The following is a 23,551-nucleotide window of genomic DNA, read 5'->3' as shown; positions in this document are numbered from 1 at the left end:
TACCAATTGTTGAGTTAAATTTAGATTACACAACTCTAAACTTACTAATGTTGGACCCAAACAAGTAACCAAATTACTTGTATTATACCCACAATAAAAAATACTACAACACTTTTCAAAAACCACTCACAATTTGAAGAGAAATACAAACACTCAAAATAAAGCTCACAACTCACACTCAAAACACCACACTCAAACTAAGAATACAAAGACTTAATTTTTGGAGCATACCTAACCCAAATGCAAGGGAGGGTATTTATAGTCCTCACCATGCAATCTACACCACATAAATATAAAATTAAGAAATAATTCTAACCACACATTATTACCATATTCTACATACTTCTCCTAAAAATTTATTTTCTATATCCTTCTACAATTTTCTCTAAAAATATTTTTCTTCCACATTTGTTGAGAAGCTTCTATTGTTTTGGACTAAGATAAAATGGATTGAGCTTTTATTTTCCTTGGGCTGAAATCAAAATATTGGCTGAGTTCTGTAATGGGTTGGGGTTGATCTTCAACAATCTCCAACATCAATCCTATTGCTTTATTTACATCTGAAGTAGCGAATATTTAATACAATCTTTCAAATTTCTGCAAGCACAAAGTCAATCAATCTACCATTTTGGCCAGCTTCAAATTGTGAAGATTTATTGAAGAGGTTCTGTTACAGATTTCAGTTACCGGCAACCTAAATTGGAATTTATCGAGTTCCTACTTACTCATTCACCAATACTTGACAAAATGGTGATTTTAAATGATGAGCATAGAGATAAATATAATTTACGGTTTATGAAAGAAATACTGTTGTTTAAACGGAGTTCACCAGAAGCAAGAATTGCATACCGTCCGGTGTCCTCACTACCATGGTACAATCAATTGATGATGACTTGATGCTGAGGCTTTTGGTTTATAGTGTCAGGTATTGTAGACGGGTGCTTATTGCTCAGCAAGAATTTCTTTTAACGCTTTAAATTTAATGGCAGCTTGACAATCATAGATGATTTAGTTTTAATTGTTGGAGTTTGAATAGTAGAATATCCTATGTTTCTTCATCAGGAGATGAGAGTAATGTTCTGCTTCAGTTAAAAAAAAATTGAGCTTCTGCTTGAAACATATACATATAAAAATTCTGAAGACAACATAACAATACTGGAGTTTCATGAAAATTAGCATGGAAAAAGCAACATCTCAGCATTAAAATATACACAATGAGGGGAATCCAGTTTGTATATTCTATGAAATTGATTGTGTGTAGTCAAGCAAATTTGTCTGGCTTTGCCAAGAAACTGAAGCATCAAGCAAGTATGATCATAACATAAGACAAGAAACTCAAAGTCTCATTGTAATGCAGAAAATTATTTTCTGGTGTATTATGTGAATTTGCAGATTTTTTCCTCTAAAATCTCCCTTCATGTTACAAAAATAGTGCAATATATCACTCGACACAAAGTAAAGACCATTTATGTAAGTAAACTGGAACTCAGCGGGAACAAAAACTAGTTGATTCCATATTAAAAATTTACACATAGCACTTGCTTATTTGGTCTTTCCTCAATTTATTATATCAAGAGAGAAGGCCTATACAAGGCAAGTGTGAAGCATTGATTCAAAACTATGAGAATCAAGTCTAGAAAATTGAATTACAAGCTCAAAATTTTAAAGGGACATCTCCTTATAAATTTTTCACTCAATAAGAACACCAAATACATGAAAATTTCACTCTAAAGCTATAATTTTCTCAAACTAAAAAACTATACAACTAGGTGGGGGGAAAAAAATCAAAGCCAGTTTGGAGCTCTGATGTACCACTATTATACAACATAAACTTTGAATCAAGACAGCTATAATTCATTGTTTTAATACTCTTAACTCTCCTTGGAAGGGAGAAAAAATATATTAGTCTTTAAGAAATTCACCTTGGGCCAGAGAGCTCCATTGCTTGGACTAGTAATGATGAATCGTCTGTGAGATCGGAGTATCGATCTGATGAGGAAAATTCATGGGGTTTGCATTTGGTTGCTTCTGCTCTTTGAGAAGCTTCCCATCGTTCTGCAAGCCCATCGCCTTCAAGCATTCGAACTACTTCAGACATTTTCGGTCTGTGCCCAGGAAGGTATTGGGTGCACAATAGAGCCACTTGAACCATCTCTTCAAGCTCAATCCTGTCATAGTTGTTTTTCAAATCCTTGTCCACAAGCATTTCAAGCTTCTTCTCCTGGTGAATTTTCCTTACCTAAAATAATTAAAAAATGTTACTCAAATGAATAGTTAAGACCGGAATTCATCATATCTAGATTATTGATAATATAAGCAACTTAAGAATTTAAGAAGAAGCAAGTGTATAAAGAAGTTTTCGCTCACCCAGTCAAGCATGGCTCCTTTCTGGTTAGCTGCCTTGCCAAATTCTAGTGCTCTTTGGCCAGTTATTAATTCTAGTAAAAGAATGCCAAATCCAAAAACGTCTGTTTTCTCGGAAGATTGACCGGTCGAAAGATACTCGGGGGCAATATGCCCCACAGTTCCCCTCACGGCTGTTGTGACATGAGAATCTTGGTGATCTAAAAGCTTTGCCAACCCAAAATCTCCTACAACTGCCTCACAATAGTCATCAAGCAATATATTTGCTGCCTTTACATCCCTATGAATTATCTTTGGGTCACATTGCTCATGGAGGTATAATAGTCCTCTACCAGCTCCTACGGCAATTCTCTTCCTAGTGCCCCAATCCAAGACCGGTTTCCCTGTCAAAGAGAATGAAAGGTTAGTTCAGTAGCCTAGAAATTGCCTTTTAGGACGGTTGTATTTAATTCTTGTTTTTCAAGTTCTTTTACCTTTGAGACGGGAAGCAACACTGCCATTAGACATGTATGGGTAAACTAGAAGCCTTTCACTGGATGTGATACAAAATCCATAAAGTCTAAGGAGATTCCGATGCACTGCTAAGCTGATCATCTCAACTTCGGTCTGGAATTGGATCTCTCCTCCGATGGCATTTCCATCTTTAAGCCTCTTGACTGCCACAACAGTCCCATCTGGGAGAGTCCCTTTGTACACATTTCCAAAACCTCCCTTCCCCAGTATGTTCTTGCTGCTGAAGTTATGTGTTGCAATCTGAAGTTCTCTAAATTGGAACCTCCTCAAGTTTCCAAGGGAAACTTCCTCATGATGCCGCTCTGAGATTTCAAATAAATATGGAATGATTTCAAGTGATCAAACAGTCATTACATACCAAGTATCAGTCAAGTATTACATCAACATCACTTACCCTTAACATCGAAGAATATCTGTTCATTGCGCCTTTGCCTCCACCACATAAAGAGTCCAAATGCAAGAATGATGGCGGAGACGCATCCCACACTCAACCCAAATACAAGGGACAATTTGTGACTTCTATGCCTGCCAGAAGGTAGAGCAGCTGCAGAAGCAAAGGAATTGAGGTCACGACTCAAGATCAACAAAAGTAAATAAAATTGGTTGGAAATGGTTAACTGAATTGAAATTTAAGCAGATCACGCATTCTAATTTACAAACTTTGTGAGCTATTCAAGTTCATGGACATTGGCATTAGTTGTGTCCCATAGCAGTCTGGTTCAGAACCGGTTGCACAGATCAGAGGGTTTCCAACAATGCTGCAGCAACAGAGGGTACATAAGCACTTCAGTATCACAATTCTCAGCCTGAGTGAACACAAGAAAGAAAGAGACATTTACCTGAATGTTTTGGCAGGAAATCGTGGAACAGGGCCACTCAGATTATTGAAGGACAGGTCACTGAATGCAAAGAAAATTGAAACCTTGTCAATAAGCTCATTCCAATCAGAAACACCAGCGGTTGCTGAATAATGGCCAGGACACTTACAGAAAGATAAGCTGGGTCACGTTAGCCAATGACATCGGAACTGCCCCAGTGAGACTGTTATTATTAAACCTCCTATATGCAGTTCAGAGAATTAATGTCAAATTTAGACCCAGAAGGTAGATACTTATATAGTTAATATACATAATTATCAAGTTTCACATTCTAATTCACAGATTTCCATGCTTACATGTACTGAAGACTTCTTAAGTTGCCTAGAAAGAAAGGAATTTCGCCAGTGAAGAAATTGTTTGAAAGATCAAGTGTGTGAAGCTTTTTTAGTCTACCAATCTCTGCTGGAATTCGTCCAGTTATGTTGTTGTTCTGTAAGAGCCTGTAAATTGTACAAAAGCACTGAACATGTCAAACCAGAAACAAGATAAAGCATTCCATTTGAACACCATAAAATTTTCTAATTATCTTTAGCACTTACACAATCTGAAGATTTGTTAGGTTGCCAATGCTTGGAGAAAGAGAACCAGATAAATTCTGGCTAGGAATTCCTCTGCAGCAAAATAAATTCAACCACTTCAAAACATGTTCATTCACATTTAATCAATTCAAGAGGGGATATTCAAAATTTAAACTCACAGGCCAATGACTAGACTCTCAGGAGAACAAGTAACCATTGTCCAGCTACATGGATCAACAGCATCCTCATCCCAATTTTCAAGAACACCATGAGGATCATGCAAAGAATTCTTTATACCCATTAAAGCTTGCACTGAAACAAAAACACCCAGATGAAAAAATCTTCAGTTCCAACTCTTATGAAGCCAAAGAACAAATACAAAACTTGTTGAAGAACCAATAAAAGATTCAAAAATCAATAAAAGAAAAGAAAACCATCTACTCTTACCTTCATAGTTTACACCTTTGGCAGATAACAATCCATTTACAGTTGTCCGAAACCACAAGAAAGCCATAAAACAAAGAACAACTTCATTTCTAATCTTCCCCATTGAATTGAGTTACAAAAGAACCAGACACACGCTGTAGCAAAGCAGAAAACTTGCTAAAACTGAAGTAAACTGATAAGTACTACAAGGAAAAAAACCAACTTGGAACTAAGTTTAGTTTGTTGAATGTAATCCTTAGATCAAAATAACCCACTTGCTGCTTTCTATGCCTGAAATCCATCCACTAAATCCTGTGTCAGAACCCAAGAAAAAACACCAAGTTTTATTGGTACCGTAAAGAGAACTAGCATGCCTGTCATTGAGTCAGGCGCTTGCAAAGAAAAGAATATATAATGCCCATAATCTTAAAACAACAAATGGAAACGAAATCTTGAACCAATATTCAAATCAGAAGGTTAGAATAGAGAATTCACTAGCTCTATTAATCATCCATTTCTTTGCATTTTCATATAAGTATCTACGTAACTTTTTCTTTTTTCTTTTTCTTTTTCTTTTTTAACCAAAGTTTAATGTTCTTGATGTAAAAAATGAGAAAAAGTTAAAGACCGTTTTGGTTATTATTTTCAAGTATCATATAAATCCTTTGTATGTCTTGTGTTCAATGTTACATTTCATATGTATTTCTGTTTGAAAAACTTGATTTCTTTTACTTCACAGATGGATTTTACATGTTTTATTTGCTTTTGTTGTGTTGTGTCTCATTTTTAACCATTGAAACTAGAAAATGTAATTTCTCATGCATTCTCATTTCTTGATGACAAAGGCAGATATGAGAGATGATGAGTCATCCTATACTGCATAGAGAAGAGTAATGGAAATATTTTACTGCGGGTGTTTTGTATTTAGTGATTGGAATATGAGAACATGAAACCACAAATGGGGCAGAGAGAGTGTATGAGAAGACGCAAGGCAGAGGGCTTGCTTGTAACAATGAAGAGAATCCAACATTCCCTGAGTTTGGCCATACAGTAAAATTCCCAGAAACCATCTTTTCTCTCAATTCTTTACTTATTTCTAACATAATAAATAGAGAATGTGAGAATCTCGAGGTGAGCTCGAGATTGATGAAGGTGGATTTGGTCACCCACCCACCATTTTATTAGCCACAGTGAGTATCTTTGTTGCCTTTGCTTTCATATGTATATATTCTTTTTTTATGGAAATGGTAAAATAATATAAGGGCATGTTTAGTTACTTTTGTGCTGTAAATGGGTCTGCTTTTTTTGATAGATTCCATAAACCCACTATCAGCTAACGGTCACTCACACTGTCTATCTAAAAGACTTTCCTTTGAGGCCTCATCAGCAGCACCAGACAGCCATTCCACAAGCACTATTCAAAAAGAGTAAAACTTTTAAAAGCAAAAGCTGCCATCCTTCTTTCTTTGAATTGCATAATTACACACCCTCTTTATCATATATCACATCTTTGGTGAAAGAGTTTACTATTCAATTTGTAAGATTAAATGACAAAACTATGTAGGCTTAAACTCAAACAGATAATATTTATTTGATTGGACAAGATATGATATTTCTTCTCACTTCGAATACATTATCTCCTGCTTTTATCTAGGGGTGTGGAAATCCGGATAACTGAACCGGATTGGTCTTATCTTGAACCGAACTTTTTTTTTGTTTTATGGTTTATTCTAATCTAAATCTTATTTTTTTTTTCTTTTTTTCTGTTTTTTATCTAATCTTATTTTTTGTTTTTTTTTTTTTTTATCTTTTTTTTTGTTTTGTTTTTTATCTGTTNTGAGCTATTCAAGTTCATGGACATTGGCATTAGTTGTGTCCCATAGCAGTCTGGTTCAGAACCGGTTGCACAGATCAGAGGGTTTCCAACAATGCTGCAGCAACAGAGGGTACATAACCACTTCAGTATCACAATTCTCAGCCTGAGTGAACACAAGAAAGAAAGAGACATTTACCTGAATGTTTTGGCAGGAAATCGTGGAACAGGGCCACTCAGATTATTGAAGGACAAGTCACTGAATGCAAAGAAAATTGAAACCTTGTCAATAAGCTCATTCCAATCAGAAACACCAGCGGTTGCTGAATAATGGCCAGGACACTTACAGAAAGATAAGCTGGGTCACGTTAGCCAATGACATCGGAACTGCCCCAGTGAGACTGTTATTATTAAACCTCCTATATGCAGTTCAGAGAATTAATGTCAAATTTAGACCCAGAAGGTGGATACTTATATAGTTAATATACATAATTATCAAGTTTCACATTCTAATTCACAGATTTCCATGCTTACATGTACTGAAGACTTCTTAAGTTGCCTAGAAAGAAAGGAATTTCGCCAGTGAAGAAATTGTTTGAAAGATCAAGTGTTTGAAGCTTTTTTAGTCTACCAATCTCTGCTGGAATTCGTCCAGTTATGTTGTTGTTCTGTAAGAGCCTGTAAATTGTACAAAAGCACTGAACATGTCAAACCAGAAACAAGATAAAGCATTCCATTTGAACACCATAAAATTTTCTAATTATCTTTAGCACTTACACAATCTGAAGATTTGTTAGGTTGCCAATGCTTGGAGAAAGAGAACCAGATAAATTCTGGCTAGGAATTCCTCTGCAGCAAAATAAATTCAACCACTTCAAAACATGTTCATTCACATTTAATCAATTCAAGAGGGGATATTCAAAATTTAAACTCACAGGCCAATGACTAGACTCTCAGGAGAACAAGTAACCATTGTCCAGCTACATGGATCAACAGCATCCTCATCCCAATTTTCAAGAACACCATGAGGATCATGCAAAGAATTCTTTATACCCATTAAAGCTTGCACTGAAACAAAAACACCCAGATGAAAAAATCTTCAGTTCCAACTCTTATGAAGCCAAAGAACAAATACAAAACTTGTTGAAGAACCAATAAAAGATTCAAAAATCAATAAAAGAAAAGAAAACCATCTACTCTTACCTTCATAGTTTACACCTTTGGCAGATAACAATCCATTTACAGTTGTCCGAAACCACAAGAAAGCCATAAAACAAAGAACAACTTCATTTCTAATCTTCCCCATTGAATTGAGTTACAAAAGAACCAGACACACGCTGTAGCAAAGCAGAAAACTTGCTAAAACTGAAGTAAACTGATAAGTACTACAAGGAAAAAAACCAACTTGGAACTAAGTTTAGTTTGTTGAATGTAATCCTTAGATCAAAATAACCCACTTGCTGCTTTCTATGCCTGAAATCCATCCACTAAATCCTGTGTCAGAACCCAAGAAAAAACACCAAGTTTTATTGGTACCGTAAAGAGAACTAGCATGCCTGTCATTGAGTCAGGCGCTTGCAAAGAAAAGAATATATAATGCCCATAATCTTAAAACAACAAATGGAAACGAAATCTTGAACCAATATTCAAATCAGAAGGTTAGAATAGAGAATTCACTAGCTCTATTAATCATCCATTTCTTTGCATTTTCATATAAGTATCTACGTAACTTTTTCTTTTTTCTTTTTCTTTTTCTTTTTTAACCAAAGTTTAATGTTCTTGATGTAAAAAATGAGAAAAAGTTAAAGACCGTTTTGGTTATTATTTTCAAGTATCATATAAATCCTTTGTATGTCTTGTGTTCAATGTTACATTTCATATGTATTTCTGTTTGAAAAACTTGATTTCTTTTACTTCACAGATGGATTTTACATGTTTTATTTGCTTTTGTTGTGTTGTGTCTCATTTTTAACCATTGAAACTAGAAAATGTAATTTCTCATGCATTCTCATTTCTTGATGACAAAGGCAGATATGAGAGATGATGAGTCATCCTATACTGCATAGAGAAGAGTAATGGAAATATTTTACTGCGGGTGTTTTGTATTTAGTGATTGGAATATGAGAACATGAAACCACAAATGGGGCAGAGAGAGTGTATGAGAAGACGCAAGGCAGAGGGCTTGCTTGTAACAATGAAGAGAATCCAACATTCCCTGAGTTTGGCCATACAGTAAAATTCCCAGAAACCATCTTTTCTCTCAATTCTTTACTTATTTCTAACATAATAAATAGAGAATGTGAGAATCTCGAGGTGAGCTCGAGATTGATGAAGGTGGATTTGGTCACCCACCCACCATTTTATTAGCCACAGTGAGTATCTTTGTTGCCTTTGCTTTCATATGTATATATTCTTTTTTTATGGAAATGGTAAAATAATATAAGGGCATGTTTAGTTACTTTTGTGCTGTAAATGGGTCTGCTTTTTTTGATAGATTCCATAAACCCACTATCAGCTAACGGTCACTCACACTGTCTATCTAAAAGACTTTCCTTTGAGGCCTCATCAGCAGCACCAGACAGCCATTCCACAAGCACTATTCAAAAAGAGTAAAACTTTTAAAAGCAAAAGCTGCCATCCTTCTTTCTTTGAATTGCATAATTACACACCCTCTTTATCATATATCACATCTTTGGTGAAAGAGTTTACTATTCAATTTGTAAGATTAAATGACAAAACTATGTAGGCTTAAACTCAAACAGATAATATTTATTTGATTGGACAAGATATGATATTTCTTCTCACTTCGAATACATTATCTCCTGCTTTTATCTAGGGGTGTGGAAATCCGGATAACTGAACCGGATTGGTCTTATCTTGAACCGAACTTTTTTTTTGTTTTATGGTTTATTCTAATCTAAATCTTATTTTTTTTTTCTTTTTTTCTGTTTTTTATCTAATCTTATTTTTTGTTTTTTTTTTTTTTTATCTTTTTTTTTGTTTTGTTTTTTATCTGTTTTTCTGTTTTATTTTGTTTTTTTTTTTTTTTTTTTTGCAGCCCTACTTTTATGCAACTTTCTTCCTGGTTATTGGGAATAAATTGTCATTAGATCGGATTGTATCCCAATACATACAATCCATTTTAGATATTATGTTGATCACATTGGTCAAGATTTTCATAATTATTAATTCTTTTAAGAACACTATTTTGGATGGGATTGAACTTAAATACCCAAATGAAATGTTTGATAAAATCTCTAATGGATTCACTTCTTAAAAAGTAGGGCATAGTTGGGACTTGGGACAAACAATCATAAACCTTACGTTAAAGCAAGGAAGAATTGACCAAACACAGCAAAAGAACAGAGAACTTTAATGTTGGGTAAAATGACAAAAATGTCCACGGATTAAGGGCCAAAAAAATAGTGGGAACAGCTAGATTTAGTTGTCTCTTTCCTCATATCATCTATATCACCTCTAAATTAAAATAAGGACCATTAGCCTAAGATTTTGCACCCAAAGATCAAATTTTTAACCCTTCATTTGTCTACATTGCTTGTCCTTTCCTTCTTTTGTCTTTACCACATGTAACAATGATAGATTGCCCAAGGCTGTGTGACTGTAACATTAGGCAACCTATTGGATCCTGAAAGGTGTTCAAGAGATCGCCGGTCAAGGTTCCGGTTATGACACGCGGCCACATATAATTGGATTGTTATAGACAGCCATGTCAATTGAGGTTCCATTAAAGGGAAAGAATAATGGAAATGAGTATAATATTATGCTTAATAGGGGCAAGCAATGAGAATAATGCAGTAAACTGCATATGGACATTAATAAGATAGTGTACAAATTTGTCTTTGAATTTTGCTACCCTTGGAGGTCCCATTGCCATTAGATCAGTATTTATAGGAATATATATAGAAGATAGAGGACTGAACTATTCAATACAGAACCCAGAAACTGTTCTTTATTCTTCTTCTTATATATATTTTTTTTCCTTAACAAATTCAATCACTTTTGATAAGATTAAGGCGAATGTTATAGCCAAGATGTAATTATGTAGCAGCTGAAGTTGCATTAATATTGACACCAATTCAAGAACAGACAGATTAAACCACCGCTAGATGGTCTGATGGTAAAAGAGCAAAAGAATTCAATATGGGTTTCAAAGTTCAAGTCCCTCCAGGCACTAATAAGGGTCCTCACTCCCAGGATTTACCCGACTGTTAACTTCAAGGCCCCACAAGATTAGCTGACCCGGACACCCCTGGTTAAAAAAAAAAAAAAAAAAAAAATCAGAAACTGTTCTTTATTCTTCTTCTTATATTTTTTTCCTTAACAAATTCAATCACTTTTGATAAGATTAAGGTGAATTTTATAGCCAAGATGTAATTATGTAGCAGTTGAAGTTGCATTAATATTGCCTCCATTCAAGTACAGAGTCCACAGACACATGATATTTGTAATGGCAGTACTTCACCAAAAAAACAAGACATCACAGTACATCCGAGCTTGATTCTAGCAGCATTAGGCCATCGCTTGTCTCCACAACGCACAACCCATTTTCATATTGTACCTTCTTTCCCTATTCACATAATTGTTAAAGCATGCTGAAATACTCAAATGTATGGAAATGAAGATGTGTGCACTGATAAATCAAACTCTCCTTTGTATATAGGCTTCATTTCTTTTCTGGATTTTAGACGTGGGGTTGTCACTTCATCTTTATCTTCATCTTCATCTTCATCTTCATCTTCATCTTCATCTTGATCATTATCAATTACCACTGAAAATATTAATCATACCACACCGTGTAATCCTTTAGAAGGTGATGATCACAAGCTTCATTAGAAGTCCAAATTGTGTTCAATTGGGTATGTAAAAAGTGCTACAAAACATGTTAATAATCTTTGTCCATTCTTCATTATAATAGTAAATAGTGGTGATGCTTTTGGAAATGATTTTGGCAAGAGGGTAGTGGCCACCAAGCAAAAGCATTATTATTTAGCTCTTTGTAAAAGAAAAAAGAAGATTAGATTCTACACCCCCCATTCAAAAAAAAAAAAAAAAAAAAAAAGGAGAAAAGAAAAAGGAGTGGGTACCCGCCCTATTACTTTTAAATTCCAACTTTGAGTCAATTTAGGGCTACTGAATTTAGCCCTATTATTTTTTCTTTAAGTGTATTATTTTGTGATTTCCTTTTTTAAAAGAGAGAATGTCAAATTTTTTTTTATATTTTTCCATCAAAATGCGTGGCTAGTGAATAAATTTATTTCTAATTTTGAGTTCCTTGCATTACTTTAAACGTTTTCTGATCAATACAAAGGAATATTTACATTAATCTATTTCTTGACTTGAGCAAGAGCATATTTATTATATATATCTAGTGTTGGTGGGAAGCTCTCTCTTTATGCCATTTTTTTTTTTTTTTTTTTTTTATGACTGAGGTGTCTGGCTCAGCTTGTGCATACCTCAACTAATGTATAGGTCTATTGAACACCCTACAAATTTAATATTCCAAGATAAGCCATAAATATGGTAGGTGATTCGAACTCCAGAAATCAATGAGGAGAGCAAGTTTTCTTAATTGTCAGGCCAACTCCTTGGGGTTTTTATGCCATCTTTTCTTTTCATTGTTTGAGACATTATGGGTCATTCTGGGTTGAGTTATTTACCTTTATCATGTTATTATTTGACTGGTTAATAGGAAAAAATAAATATAATAAGTGGTATGAGTTGTAATTTTATAAAGTGAGAGAGAGAGAGAGGTAATTAACAGGAAAGTGAAAGTGATTCCTAGTGTTCATTAGATGAAAGACAGACATGGTTGATGAAAGCTTTGGTTGAGGGAACAATTGGGTCCCCAATTTTTTTATTTATAATGTATGAATTGATGATGTTTTACCTCTCACTTTATATCTGTGCTCTTCCTACTATAATTATTGTTTGGTCCATGCTCAATCCCCCAACTTCTTTTTTACTTGAACTTCACTGTGAAAACCAATTCTCTTTCCTTTTTTGGTTTTTTCGGTGGGAAAGTTTTTCCCACACAAATCAACTCAAACAACTTTGAACTTGGTTTACCTTACTAAGAAAGTGATGTTGAAAGCATTTGGTTTCTCGACATCTATTCAAATAACACGAGTATCTGATTTAGTTTATAAAGTTTAAGTCCCCGTATCTCACGTCGCTAATGAATGAATATGTGATTTAGTTTATAAAGTGTAAGTCTCCATAACTCAATAGACTCGTTTAAGGTGAATGATACTTACATGAAATGTAAAACGGACAAATTCTACTTGTTTAGACCTAGAATTTAATATAATATAGATTTTTCAATAAGAAAGTAAATATGTGCAAACGCAAGTATAAAACAAATAATTTATACTAGGTTGGACATAGGAATAGGATATGACATGGTATATCGCTATGAAATTTTCAGTAAGGTTATGAATCACATATCTATTTGTTTATCTTCAAGACAAAATGTTAATGTTGGTCCCCTCAAGGCCTCCCTCCCCACTCTTGACCAACAGTGACACTGAGAGAGTGGAAGTAATAGCTACTAATCATCTCACCATGATGCCACTTTTGTCCCACTGTTTGTACCAACATTAGTTGTCATTTTATTTATGCTCCTTATTCTAGAGTTATATATCACTGCAAATTGAATGTGGAACACAAGACTCCAATAACTTACTGCTGTTTTTTCTAAAGAAACTTCTCAGAGTATTAATGCACTCCGGGGAGTGATAACAAATATGTATGGATTGTTCTGTCACGGTCATCGCGTTTTGCTCATTGATGAGTCTCATTCTCATTCAATTCATCTGCAACCATCCCAATGTAGTATCATGGAAATGTTGAAGCAAGAGAGATAACACTGAGAAGGAAAGATAATAGAATCAACACTTTTGGGAAAGAAATTTTTAAAATAAACAATGACATATCATTTTCTATACCAAAGCTCAGACAAATAAGGGACACCAGTTTTCACATTCTATTGAAGACAATCAGAATGGCCATAAACCCTAAAAACAGCTAAGAAAATCAAATGAATTGAACCCTCCTTGATTAATCAATTAAACCCTTTGGTATATTGTTTGCTCTAAACAATGGAAAAGGATCCAAGCCTTTGTTGTGCTGCATTTCTAATGCACATGCTTTCATGAAAAGAAGAAATGCTACTCTTTTTTGGAGGCAAAAAGCCTGCACTGTTTCAAACACTCCAGAAGCATATATGTTAAATTCAATTCTTATCAGGACCATGCATGAATAGATAAAACAAAAGCTGTGGCTTTGGTCCCCCACCTCAATTATTGAGAAAGAATATATCAGAACATGCCATGTCAAATTTAGAATTCTTGCTTCCATTAGCATAATGAAAACCATGCAATATATCAAATGAGTCTTCTAATACATAACTGACTTCTGAATAGAGGTGGAATAAATGGGCCGGGTTAGGGAGGTCAACCTTAAATCCAGCCCACATAAGGTTGAACCCGACCCGTAAGTACCTCGTCGAGCGGGCCGGGTTTTAATATGGCGACCCAACGGGTTACTTTTTTTTTTTAATAAAACCCGCCAACCCACCGGGTTGACCTACAGGTTGGCAACCACCAACCCGGTGGGTTGAACGAAGAAAAATAATAAATAATAAAAAATAATTTTTTTTGCAAATACCCTTTTTACCTTTGAAATAAAATCGTTTTATAGCAGTTGGAGGGTCTTTTTTGTCATTTTCTTTTTCCATTTTTTTTTTTTTTGGCTATAAATAGGCCCTAAACTCTCATATTTTCTTACATCTCAAATTCTCTCATTTTCTCTAATCTCTATTGAAATCTCTCAATTATTCTATTTGTTGTCATTTGTCAATTTGCTCTCATTTTAATTTTTATTAGTTTTTGCAATTTTCAATTCATATTTCCAAATTTCAACTCTCCTTCTTTAATTTTTTATTTCTTCTATAGCAATTTTTTTTTTTAACTATAATGGATAGATATTTCCATCACATTGATTTCGATGATGAAGAAAACTATCATAGTCCCTCTGAATTTACTAACATAAATGCAGTAGATTCAAATAATCCCGCTTTCCCAGTCTCAGATCCGATACACCTCATAATATTCCCCCGATTCCTCCTCATGTTGCTACAGCTCCCGATGGTTCTAGAAGTCGTCATCGTAATCGTCGTCCTCGTCCAACTTCATCTCAAGCATAAACGGGTTCATCAACTGCTGTCGAAACTGACGATAGGCACACATCAAACATTTGAGTGCATTTCGATAAGTTTTACGAGACAGAAAATGGATTTCAAGTGAAGAAAGTAAGATGCAAGTATTGTGGAAATATTTATAAAGCTGATTCAGTTAATGGTACTAATACTTTAAAAAGACATGCTAATAAATATATTACTCAACATGGAAATAAAGAAATCAATCAAACTCAAATAACTAATATGAGTACTACTTGGCGTTAAACTCTAATGTATATAGAGGGCAATTATTTTTATATATTGCTGATCAACCTATTAATATGGCTGAAGATAAATATTTTGAAAGATTTATTAAAAATTCATTTTTCTCAGGATTTAAAAGTTATTCTAAAACTGCAACTAGAAATGCTTTAATAAAATTGTTTGAGAAAATGAAATTAGGATTAAAAAATAAAATACATACTTGTCATGTTAGTGTGGCTCTAACCGCCGATATTTGGAGTGGTAGAGCTAAACAAAATTATATTTGTCTGACTAGTCGTTATTTTGATAATGAATGTAAATTAAATAAATCTTTATTAGGATTTAGATTAATAGATGTAGATCATAGTGGTTAACAAATTTATAATAAAATTGTTAAAGTTTTAGAAGATTATGATGTTATTAATAAAGTGATAAGTTTAACTTTAGATAATGCAAGTGTTAATAGTACAGCTATAAGTTTTTTTAAAATTAATTATCTTTTTTATGACAATTTGAAGTTTTTTCACAAACGTTATGCATCTCACGTTATTAATTTAATTGTGAAAAGTGGTATGAAAACAATTAGAGATAATATTAATAGAATTAGGGATTCTTTAGCTTGGATTACTAGTAGTAATAAAAGAAATGTTGAATTTCAATATGCTTGTATAAAATCAAATATGTGCCCTAGAACTTTTGCATTAGACATGCTTGTTAAATGGAATAGTACTTATTTAACGTTTAATTCATGTTTATCTTATACAAATTTAATTAGTTATTTTGTAGCAAATAATAAAGGTCATCATTATTTTGTAGAAAATGATTGGCATATAGCTAAAAAAACTTTCTTAAAAAATTTTACCAATCCACTTTACAACTTTTTCGTGTGTATTATCCTACTAGTTCATTAGTAATACATACAATTATAAAAATTTCAGATTTATTTAGAAAAAACAGAAACAATAAAATTTTAAGGGGACCAATAAAGACAATGAAAACAAAAATTAAAATATTAGAAACTCATTCATTTTCTTTATTATTTAGGCCTATATTTGATCCTATAATTAAAGTAGCAAGTTTAGAAAATGGTTTAGACACATTAACTGAAAATTTACAAAACGAAGCATATGCCAATCAACTAAGAGAGGTAAACGAGTGTCTTGCAGAGGTATATTTATAATATGAAAACAGGTATAGAAACTAGCAAAGAGGCAAAATACTCGAGGAAGTTGCATCAGAAGAAACAAATGAAGACTTCGACTCCTAGAGTGCACTTAATAAGCTGAAGAGGGCCCGAACCCAAAGCATAGCGTCCTCTTCAGAAGCACCAACAACAAATGTACTGTCCTCCATGCGGTTATAGAGTAATAAGCTTCACCAATATTTGGACACCCCCGAAGTATTACCAGTAGATCCACAACAAATAGCCAACTTTGATGTCTTAGAATATTGGAAAACCAGAAAATGTATTTTTTCGGTATTATCAAGACTTGCCTTGGAGGTTTTCGAGTTCTTGTCTCAACGTCTCATCGAACAACATTAATGCAAGCGGAAGAATTTTAAATGAAAAGGAGGACTAAACTTTCACAAAAAAATTGAAGTCCTCACATGTCTTCGAGATTAGGAGCGGTCGCGCCATTAGGATCAAACGAGGGGGCGACGATCTTTAATAGAATCATTTCAATTTTGTAATATAAATATACGGATGAGGAGGGGCATAGTCAACCCCCCAATTAGTTGTTTTGTAAATTGTAACTTTTAAATTAATTGTCAATTATTGCACTATTTTTTTACCAAAGTTTTTGTCCCATTGGGTTTTTCTTGATAAGGTTTTTAACGAGACAATAATTGTTGTAATTTCTTATTATTTTTATAAATGAATAAACTAATTTTTCTTATATTACAATTTATTGTATTAAAATTGAATTAATATTTGAAATGTTAACAAAAAAAAAAATTTTAATTGAATTATTGATATTTGAAAAGTTAACTAAAAAATTACACAAAAAAAAAATAAAAACCAAAAAAAAAAATTGTGGGCTAACCGGGCCCAGCCCGCATCATAACCTGTAGGTTAAGGTTGGCGAGCCAAGGTGGGCCAGCCTTTATGGCCAAGAGGTGGGCCTAACCCAACCTGCCTTGTTGGAGGCTGAGCCTAGCCCGGCCTGCCAATCCCTATAACCCGTCGTGGGCCGGGCAGGTTATTTTCCGCCACTACTTGTGAAAGACAATATTCAATGAGATGAAAGCCAATGAAATCATCAACTAATGTGTGTTGACAAACCCACTAAATAACAGCCAGGAGATCTTAGCGGTAAACAAGCAAATTCTATAGGTCATGCGACTCTTAACATAATAAAAACATGTATCTCGTTCCCCCCTACCCCAACTAAAAAAAGATGAAAGAATTTGCTCCATGAAGCAAATTATAGCTTAGCTTCAAAGCAAGGCAAGGCATTAGCACCCACAAAAAACAACTCCAGATTATTAATGTTTAATATGAAGACTGCTGTTGTTAAATCAGAACTTAAGACAAGAATATGGATATAAAAATGTTGTGTTTTACTGTACAAGGGCATCCAAGATATAACTGACAAAATTCCTAAAAATATACACACCTGATCACTTTTTCAGCTAAATGTCTAGAATAGGAAAAGTACAAAAAAATTATAAATACATATATGCAATATTTTCCCTCATATTCCAACAATTAATATACTTGGTTTTCAAAGAATATTTGCATGGTATAAATTTATTAGTTTACTGTATAAAAAACATGGTACAGAATACTCTTTCTACTCCCGGATGCCATTTAAACATTGGGTCATGAAAAAAGCCAAGCCCAGCCAGAGACAAAAGGTTGCACTCCGATCCAAGATTCCTTTCTTAATAAATTTTCTTCTTCACAAATATTACATACTAAAACAACAAAGAAAGAAAACCTAGAAAGTCCTTCAAGCAAGGGCAATACAACTGTGCTTCATTGTGACAACACAAGACATTACAATAAATACTTGAACCTGTACAATATAACATCCTATGCAAGGGCAAATAGCACATAGAGTAAAGTTGCAACAACCCTCAGTTACATATAATTATTTAACTCATAACCCCAGAAAGTTAGCATTATCATAACAAATCTATGGAGACAAACAGAGTGGCAGAGTACTTCTCATCATACAGAATGAAAAGCAGGTACAATTATAACCGGAAACCAAAATTAAGTCCAGTGCGCATAGGCCTTCCAATTTGAATATATTTCCAACAGAGGCCTAAGTTGAAACTCTTTATATGATTGCATCCCCATCTATTTCAGCCCAGCTTTGGATATACACCTAAGAACAGATCCAAGAAAGTTGGAAGTCTAAAAATACTATAAAGCTTAAAGCTTTTTAGACCTACAAAAACCATTTACAAAGCGTAATGAGTTTAGAGAACTGTCCTGCTGCAAAGATAAGGTGGTCATATGATAGACCAATGCGTGTCAACAAATTAAACACTGTGTCTTGTGCTAACAATGCTGAGTAATCAGGAAGTCCACACTTTCAGATCAGTTTCATGTAACAGTGAAATAGGTTAGAAAAAAAAATTACCTATATGATAACTCAAGGAATTTTCTTAAAAGAATTAAAAATAGAATATCATTTTAAGTACAATCTTAAGTTTTGTATTCTAAGTTAAGTGATAATTACATGACAATGTTTATATCAATGCCCCATAATAATAGATCTAAGCAACACATTTTAAAAGGTTATATGGATTTCATTACTAACAAATTATTACAAATACATATGCACAAGTTAACTAAAAGTACACAGGGAATAGAAAAAAATCAGCAACAAAGAACATCAAACCAAAATAAAAGATATATGAGGTCCTCAAAGTTCTGCAATAACTGAATGTTTCCTACTGTGGTTCCATAAACTTTCGTTCCTAGCTCCCAAATATTTTAAAATTGACAGTATCTCCCACTTAAATATCCCTTAAAACAACTCAACCTCAGATGAAGACCTTCAAAAACTGCCAAAGAGTGGGACACAACAACCAGCAAAACAAAATCAAAACAAGGAACAAAATTGTTAAGATGATCCACCACCCATAGTCCTTATTGTACTAATCTCTCTCCAAATAACAATAATCTAATAGTAATACTTCCAGCATTATCCCAATCCATCTACTTCATAACCTATCCTTGTAATAACCTTTCTGCCATGTGCGCTTGTAACTGACTCTATCCAAAAAGTTTAAGGCAATTAATGATTAAGACCAGTTTTAGTTAGAGAGCAGACAGGTATGATAAATTTCTAATGCACTTTGGGGAAACATGGCCAAAGAAAAACATGAATCGAAACAGGCATACAACAAGTGACCTGGATCTAACCATACTATGTCTAATACAGTACAGAAACTAGGTGACTAGTCTAACTTGTTAAACACATTCATTTTACCTCGTCCAAAGTTCATATGGTTCAATATCAAAGAACCTAATAAACCTACTGCTGAAGTACCACATAATCTGGAAAAGAAATAAATGATAACTAATTTAAACAAAACGAACATGTTAGGGATCATCATTTGAGAACATAAACTCAGAAGTAAAAACAGTCTTTTGCTGTAAACGTTGCAATAACATGCCATTTCAAAGATGGTTCCTGTAAGTTGAAACTCGAAGAATCATTACAGTTACAATAAAAAATTCAGAACATATTACATATGAATTTGACAATTTAACTTCCATCAAGCTATTGAATAAAACTGTAAGTATTTGGTTTTGATTCAATTTAGTCATTCATAGATCATTGAGGATTTCAGATACTATATGGGCGTATGGAAACTGAAACATAAATACTAAAAGCACAGTAAAATGTGAAACTTGAATACCTTAAAAGTTTTATTGCCACTTAATAAAAGTTGATGATGTGCCAGCAGGAAACAGATTTGCTATGATGACTGTCAAAATTTCATACCCAAAATTTTTGAATAAATGCCATGCTACATCAACTCAAAAAATACAAAGAAAATACACCACACTGAAGCCTAAGCAGCCACAGCAGCAGCAGAACCCCACTAGATTTATTCACGAGGAAGAGATTAAAACATCAGCGTGGTTGGGATGTAACCTGGGCACCTAGACAATAAATCTTGTGCTTCGCTGCCTTCTGGCCTGGAAAAAGGCTTCAAACAAGCGGAGAACCACAGTCGTAGAAGAAACCTCTTTGAGGTCATAGTTTAGGAAAGCAATAGCATCATACCAGTTCCAGACTTCGACACATAATCAATAAATGGATCAACAAAAGGTGGGAAACCATGACTCTTCATTAAACCCACGAGACTTAAAGCATCTTCAAAACTGCGCTGAACAATAACTTCTTTATCAATTCTTTGTATGTTGTATGTGAAGGCTGTAAATGATTTTCTCTCACATAGTCATGCACAGCTTGCAAGCATCTGTTGCTCTGTTCTTTCTGCAATAAGCATTTATCAACAATTCAAAGGCATGGCTGGCGCAAGAGGCACCCTCTTTTCCAACCATCTTTTGGAACAATCTGATGCCCTTTCAAGATCCCCAGTACACAATGCCCTTCAATCAAAGACACCAGTCTGTGGCCCAAATCACTCCTGAAGTTTCTACATGATCCATAAACTCGCCCGCTTCATCCTTTTACCAACACTACTAAGCCTAAACACAATTTTGCTCTTCATATTACCACTAGCTACAACCCACCTTTCTCCATCACTTGGAAGATCTTTTTACACTCTCCCAACCTACCAACACTAGTCAAATTCTTTAAAACTGCATTGAGCATTGAGTCTGTCAACATATTCCCGTTTTCTGTAAAAACACTTACAACCTTTGAGAAAAGACCCATATCAGCTGCTTAGCGACACTATTTTCCTAATAAAACGTGCAACACTGCACCGAAGGCTTATTCTTACCAGCCATTGCAAACTTACAAGTCCACGGATCCTTAACATTTCCTCTTAGAGAACCTCCCTAAAACCTTAACAAGTCTCCTCTCCATCTGATACCCTCTACTCACCTCATCATCAACAACCTCCAGAAACGATCGATGCAATCCTCCCTCCCCAAAACTCTTGCCATGGCATTATAACTCTTCCCATCGTGCTTCACCAAAACACTCTCCAGCCCACCTGAAAAATATCAATGCTTCATCGGGTCATCACCAAGATTTTCCACTGCAAATTTAACCAAATCAATAGAAAATGTAAACATTCAGTTCTTGTAACCGCTTCTCAACATCATCACCCCAGACCCACTTCTGACAATCTTGCACACCCTAGAGCTAATCTTCTCTATTGAATTATCAATCGACCCAGTAGCAAAAACCCCTTTTAACTTCTCTAAATCACTATCTAAACCTCTTTCTCGAACTTTCAGTCATTTTTATACGCAGGCCAGATATACCATAACTTTTTTTCCTAGCATCAACCGAGACACAAAACTCCTCAAAACCCATTAGCACCCAGAATTTTTAACATCAATATATGATTTCGAGCTCAACTCGCGCTCTCTCTTCCGAAACCCAATAAAAAACCTCCGAGCGACATCTGGGCTCGATCGAGATTACTCAACACTTTCAGCACCATTTCGAGTGAAGAGACACCACTCGATTCCAACTCTTTGTTAATATCATTAACATCACTAAACTTATTGAAAATATCACTAACAACCATGAAGTCTGAGTCTTTCAGCCATTGCTGGCTCAGATGAGAAGCTACAAATCATGGGATTTATAAACTATTGAACTTCTAGATTTTACGGGGTTTTTAAAGTGAAAATAGAAACTGGATCTTTGTGAACGGTTGTCGCTGAGATAGTGCGTGTTTTATGAATGTTTGAAGAAAGAGTACGAAGTGATTCATGAAGAGAGTACATAAACGGAGTGTACCTGGGAAGAAGGCACTGTGGGAAATTGGAGAGGCGAACGAGGGTACTTTCGGAATAGGAGATAACGCCATTGATGTCTCATTTCGGTAAAAATTTGTGGGGTTTGTGAGAGAGATTTGCAGATTCAGAAGATGAAAGAACGTGAGTTTTAGGGTTTAGAGAGGTGTACTTAAAAGTTTAATGGACCGAATCAACCCGACCCGGAGCCAACTATTTTTGGGTCCAGGATTTAGATGTGAATTCGACCATATTTTCAATAATACATTAAAGGGTTTTGATTAAAAGAATGTTGGATTAATAAAAAGTTAGATTACCTTGAAATGGTTATTAGTGGGTATATATTAATATGTTTGGTTGGAAGGAATAAATTGATGGGTATATATTTAAATTACTGAATTGTCCTCTAATTAAAATATATTAAATTATTTTTTAATATTGATTATGATTTTGATTATTATAACCGGTATTTAAAAACTTAGCAAAAATAACTCCATATAAAAGTTTGAAAAATTAATAAAGTACCCCTACAACCCAGCCATTGCCGGTCACAGGGGAACCACCGTAGTTCGTCGACAACCTATCGACGCACGGAAGGCAAGAAATGGCTTGTGCTCCATATGACCATTTTCGACAAGATTGGCCATTTTGACCAGATATCTGGTCAGAAATTGGCCATATCGACGCACGACGACATTTTGGGCTTTTGTGCTCCGTTCGACGGCAGCCACGGCTAGCCATGATGGTGGTTGTCAGCGACAAGTGGTGGCAGGTGGGTGGGGGTGGTGGCTTAGGTGGGCTGCAATATGTTTTGAATTCAATGATAATTTTATCCAGAAAGTTAATTAATTGGGTGAAATAGTAAAAACCATAGCATATAATAAATTTAAAAATAAGACCATTATGTCCTAAATTTTATTAATAAGGGATAAAATTGTAACAAAAAAAAAAAAGATTCTTGGTAATCTTAGAATACCTAAAAAAATTGAGGTAATCAGATTACTTACAATATTACCAATAGTAGTTACTATGGTATTTGAAAATTACGGAACTTATCTTACTTCACAACCAAACGTGGTAATCAAGTAATATAAGATGCATAACCCAGTAATCCCACATTACCCTCAACCAAACACCCCCTTAAATAAATACTAACCAACAACGCTCTCCTATAATTTTCTCTCATAACCCTGATGTGGTAGTTTATAATTAATTAATGAGACCCATGTGAGACCTGTTAAACGGACCATTGCTCAATGTAATTAGTGTTTGTCTAACCTATTTTTTTAGGAGAGAGTTATCTATTTATACCCGCTTTACTCAAGTAATTGGTGGTTTTTACAAGTTGTCTAATGGCAGAAGATTCTTTCTGCCTTCTTATCATTGAAAACTCCAAGTACATCTTTAAATTAAATAAGACCTTAAATTAAATGAGAAATAAGACTTTGATAGGTGTGCAAACCAAATTCACTAATGGGCATTCGAGACAATCTGGGTTTTCATGTTGAGGTGCATGTCAAATTCTGATTGGTAGAAAGATCTATTGAATCTTATTGGTAGAGATAACATCACCGCATGTTAGCCCTTTTTTTTTTTTTAAGGTAATATATATATAATTTGTAATAATATAGTTATCATACATGTAAATATAAAAAATAACTTCATAATGAC

At 34.3% G+C, this 23,551-nt stretch overlaps 1 protein-coding gene and 1 pseudogene across 2 annotated transcripts; both read right to left on the bottom strand.

Annotated features, from left to right (window-relative positions):
- Positions 1-1,486: 1,486 nt before the first annotated feature.
- Positions 1,487-8,167, bottom strand: LOC116137736 (protein NSP-INTERACTING KINASE 1-like). 2 transcript variants are annotated; one of them, XM_031423433.1, is made up of 11 exons: positions 7,716-8,167; positions 7,448-7,580; positions 7,290-7,361; positions 7,047-7,190; positions 6,860-6,931; positions 6,712-6,771; positions 3,538-3,635; positions 3,272-3,421; positions 2,838-3,179; positions 2,368-2,747; positions 1,487-2,239 (listed from the first exon to the last, which is right to left on the bottom strand). In XM_031423433.1, exons 1-11 carry the CDS (start codon positions 7,816-7,818, stop codon positions 1,919-1,921), a joined length of 1,875 nt encoding a protein of 624 aa, XP_031279293.1. In that variant the 5' UTR covers positions 7,819-8,167; the 3' UTR covers positions 1,487-1,918. The 2 variants fall into 2 exon arrangements, with proteins under 2 accessions (XP_031279293.1, XP_031279292.1); XM_031423432.1 differs by lacking the exons at positions 6,712-6,771; positions 6,860-6,931; positions 7,047-7,190; ... (1 more) ...; positions 7,448-7,580; positions 7,716-8,167 and adding exons at positions 3,717-3,776; positions 3,865-3,936; positions 4,052-4,195; ... (1 more) ...; positions 4,453-4,585; positions 4,721-5,167.
- Positions 8,168-20,064: 11,897 nt separating this feature from the next.
- Positions 20,065-21,954, bottom strand: LOC116137753 (annotated as a pseudogene).
- Between the last annotated feature and the right edge of the window lie 1,597 nt (positions 21,955-23,551).

Source organism: Pistacia vera, unplaced genomic scaffold (genome assembly GCF_008641045.1).
Source record: "Pistacia vera cultivar Batoury unplaced genomic scaffold, PisVer_v2 Contig333, whole genome shotgun sequence".
Classification (NCBI taxonomy): Eukaryota; Viridiplantae; Streptophyta; class Magnoliopsida; order Sapindales; family Anacardiaceae; genus Pistacia; species Pistacia vera.
The sequence above is the reverse complement of the archived record's forward strand: the minus strand, read 5'-3'. Positions and strand labels throughout refer to the sequence as shown.

Coding starts and splice junctions, on each gene's coding strand:
- LOC116137736 (XM_031423433.1), bottom strand. CDS start 7,818: ATGGGGAAGATTAGAAATGAAGTTGTTCTTTGTTTTATGGCTTTCTTG. Junction 6,932..7,046: donor TTAAGAAGTCTTCAGTACAT/GTAAGCATGGAA, acceptor AACTGCATATAG/GAGGTTTAATAATAACAGTC. Junction 3,180..3,271: donor GATATTCTTCGATGTTAAGG/GTAAGTGATGTT, acceptor TTGAAATCTCAG/AGCGGCATCATGAGGAAGTT.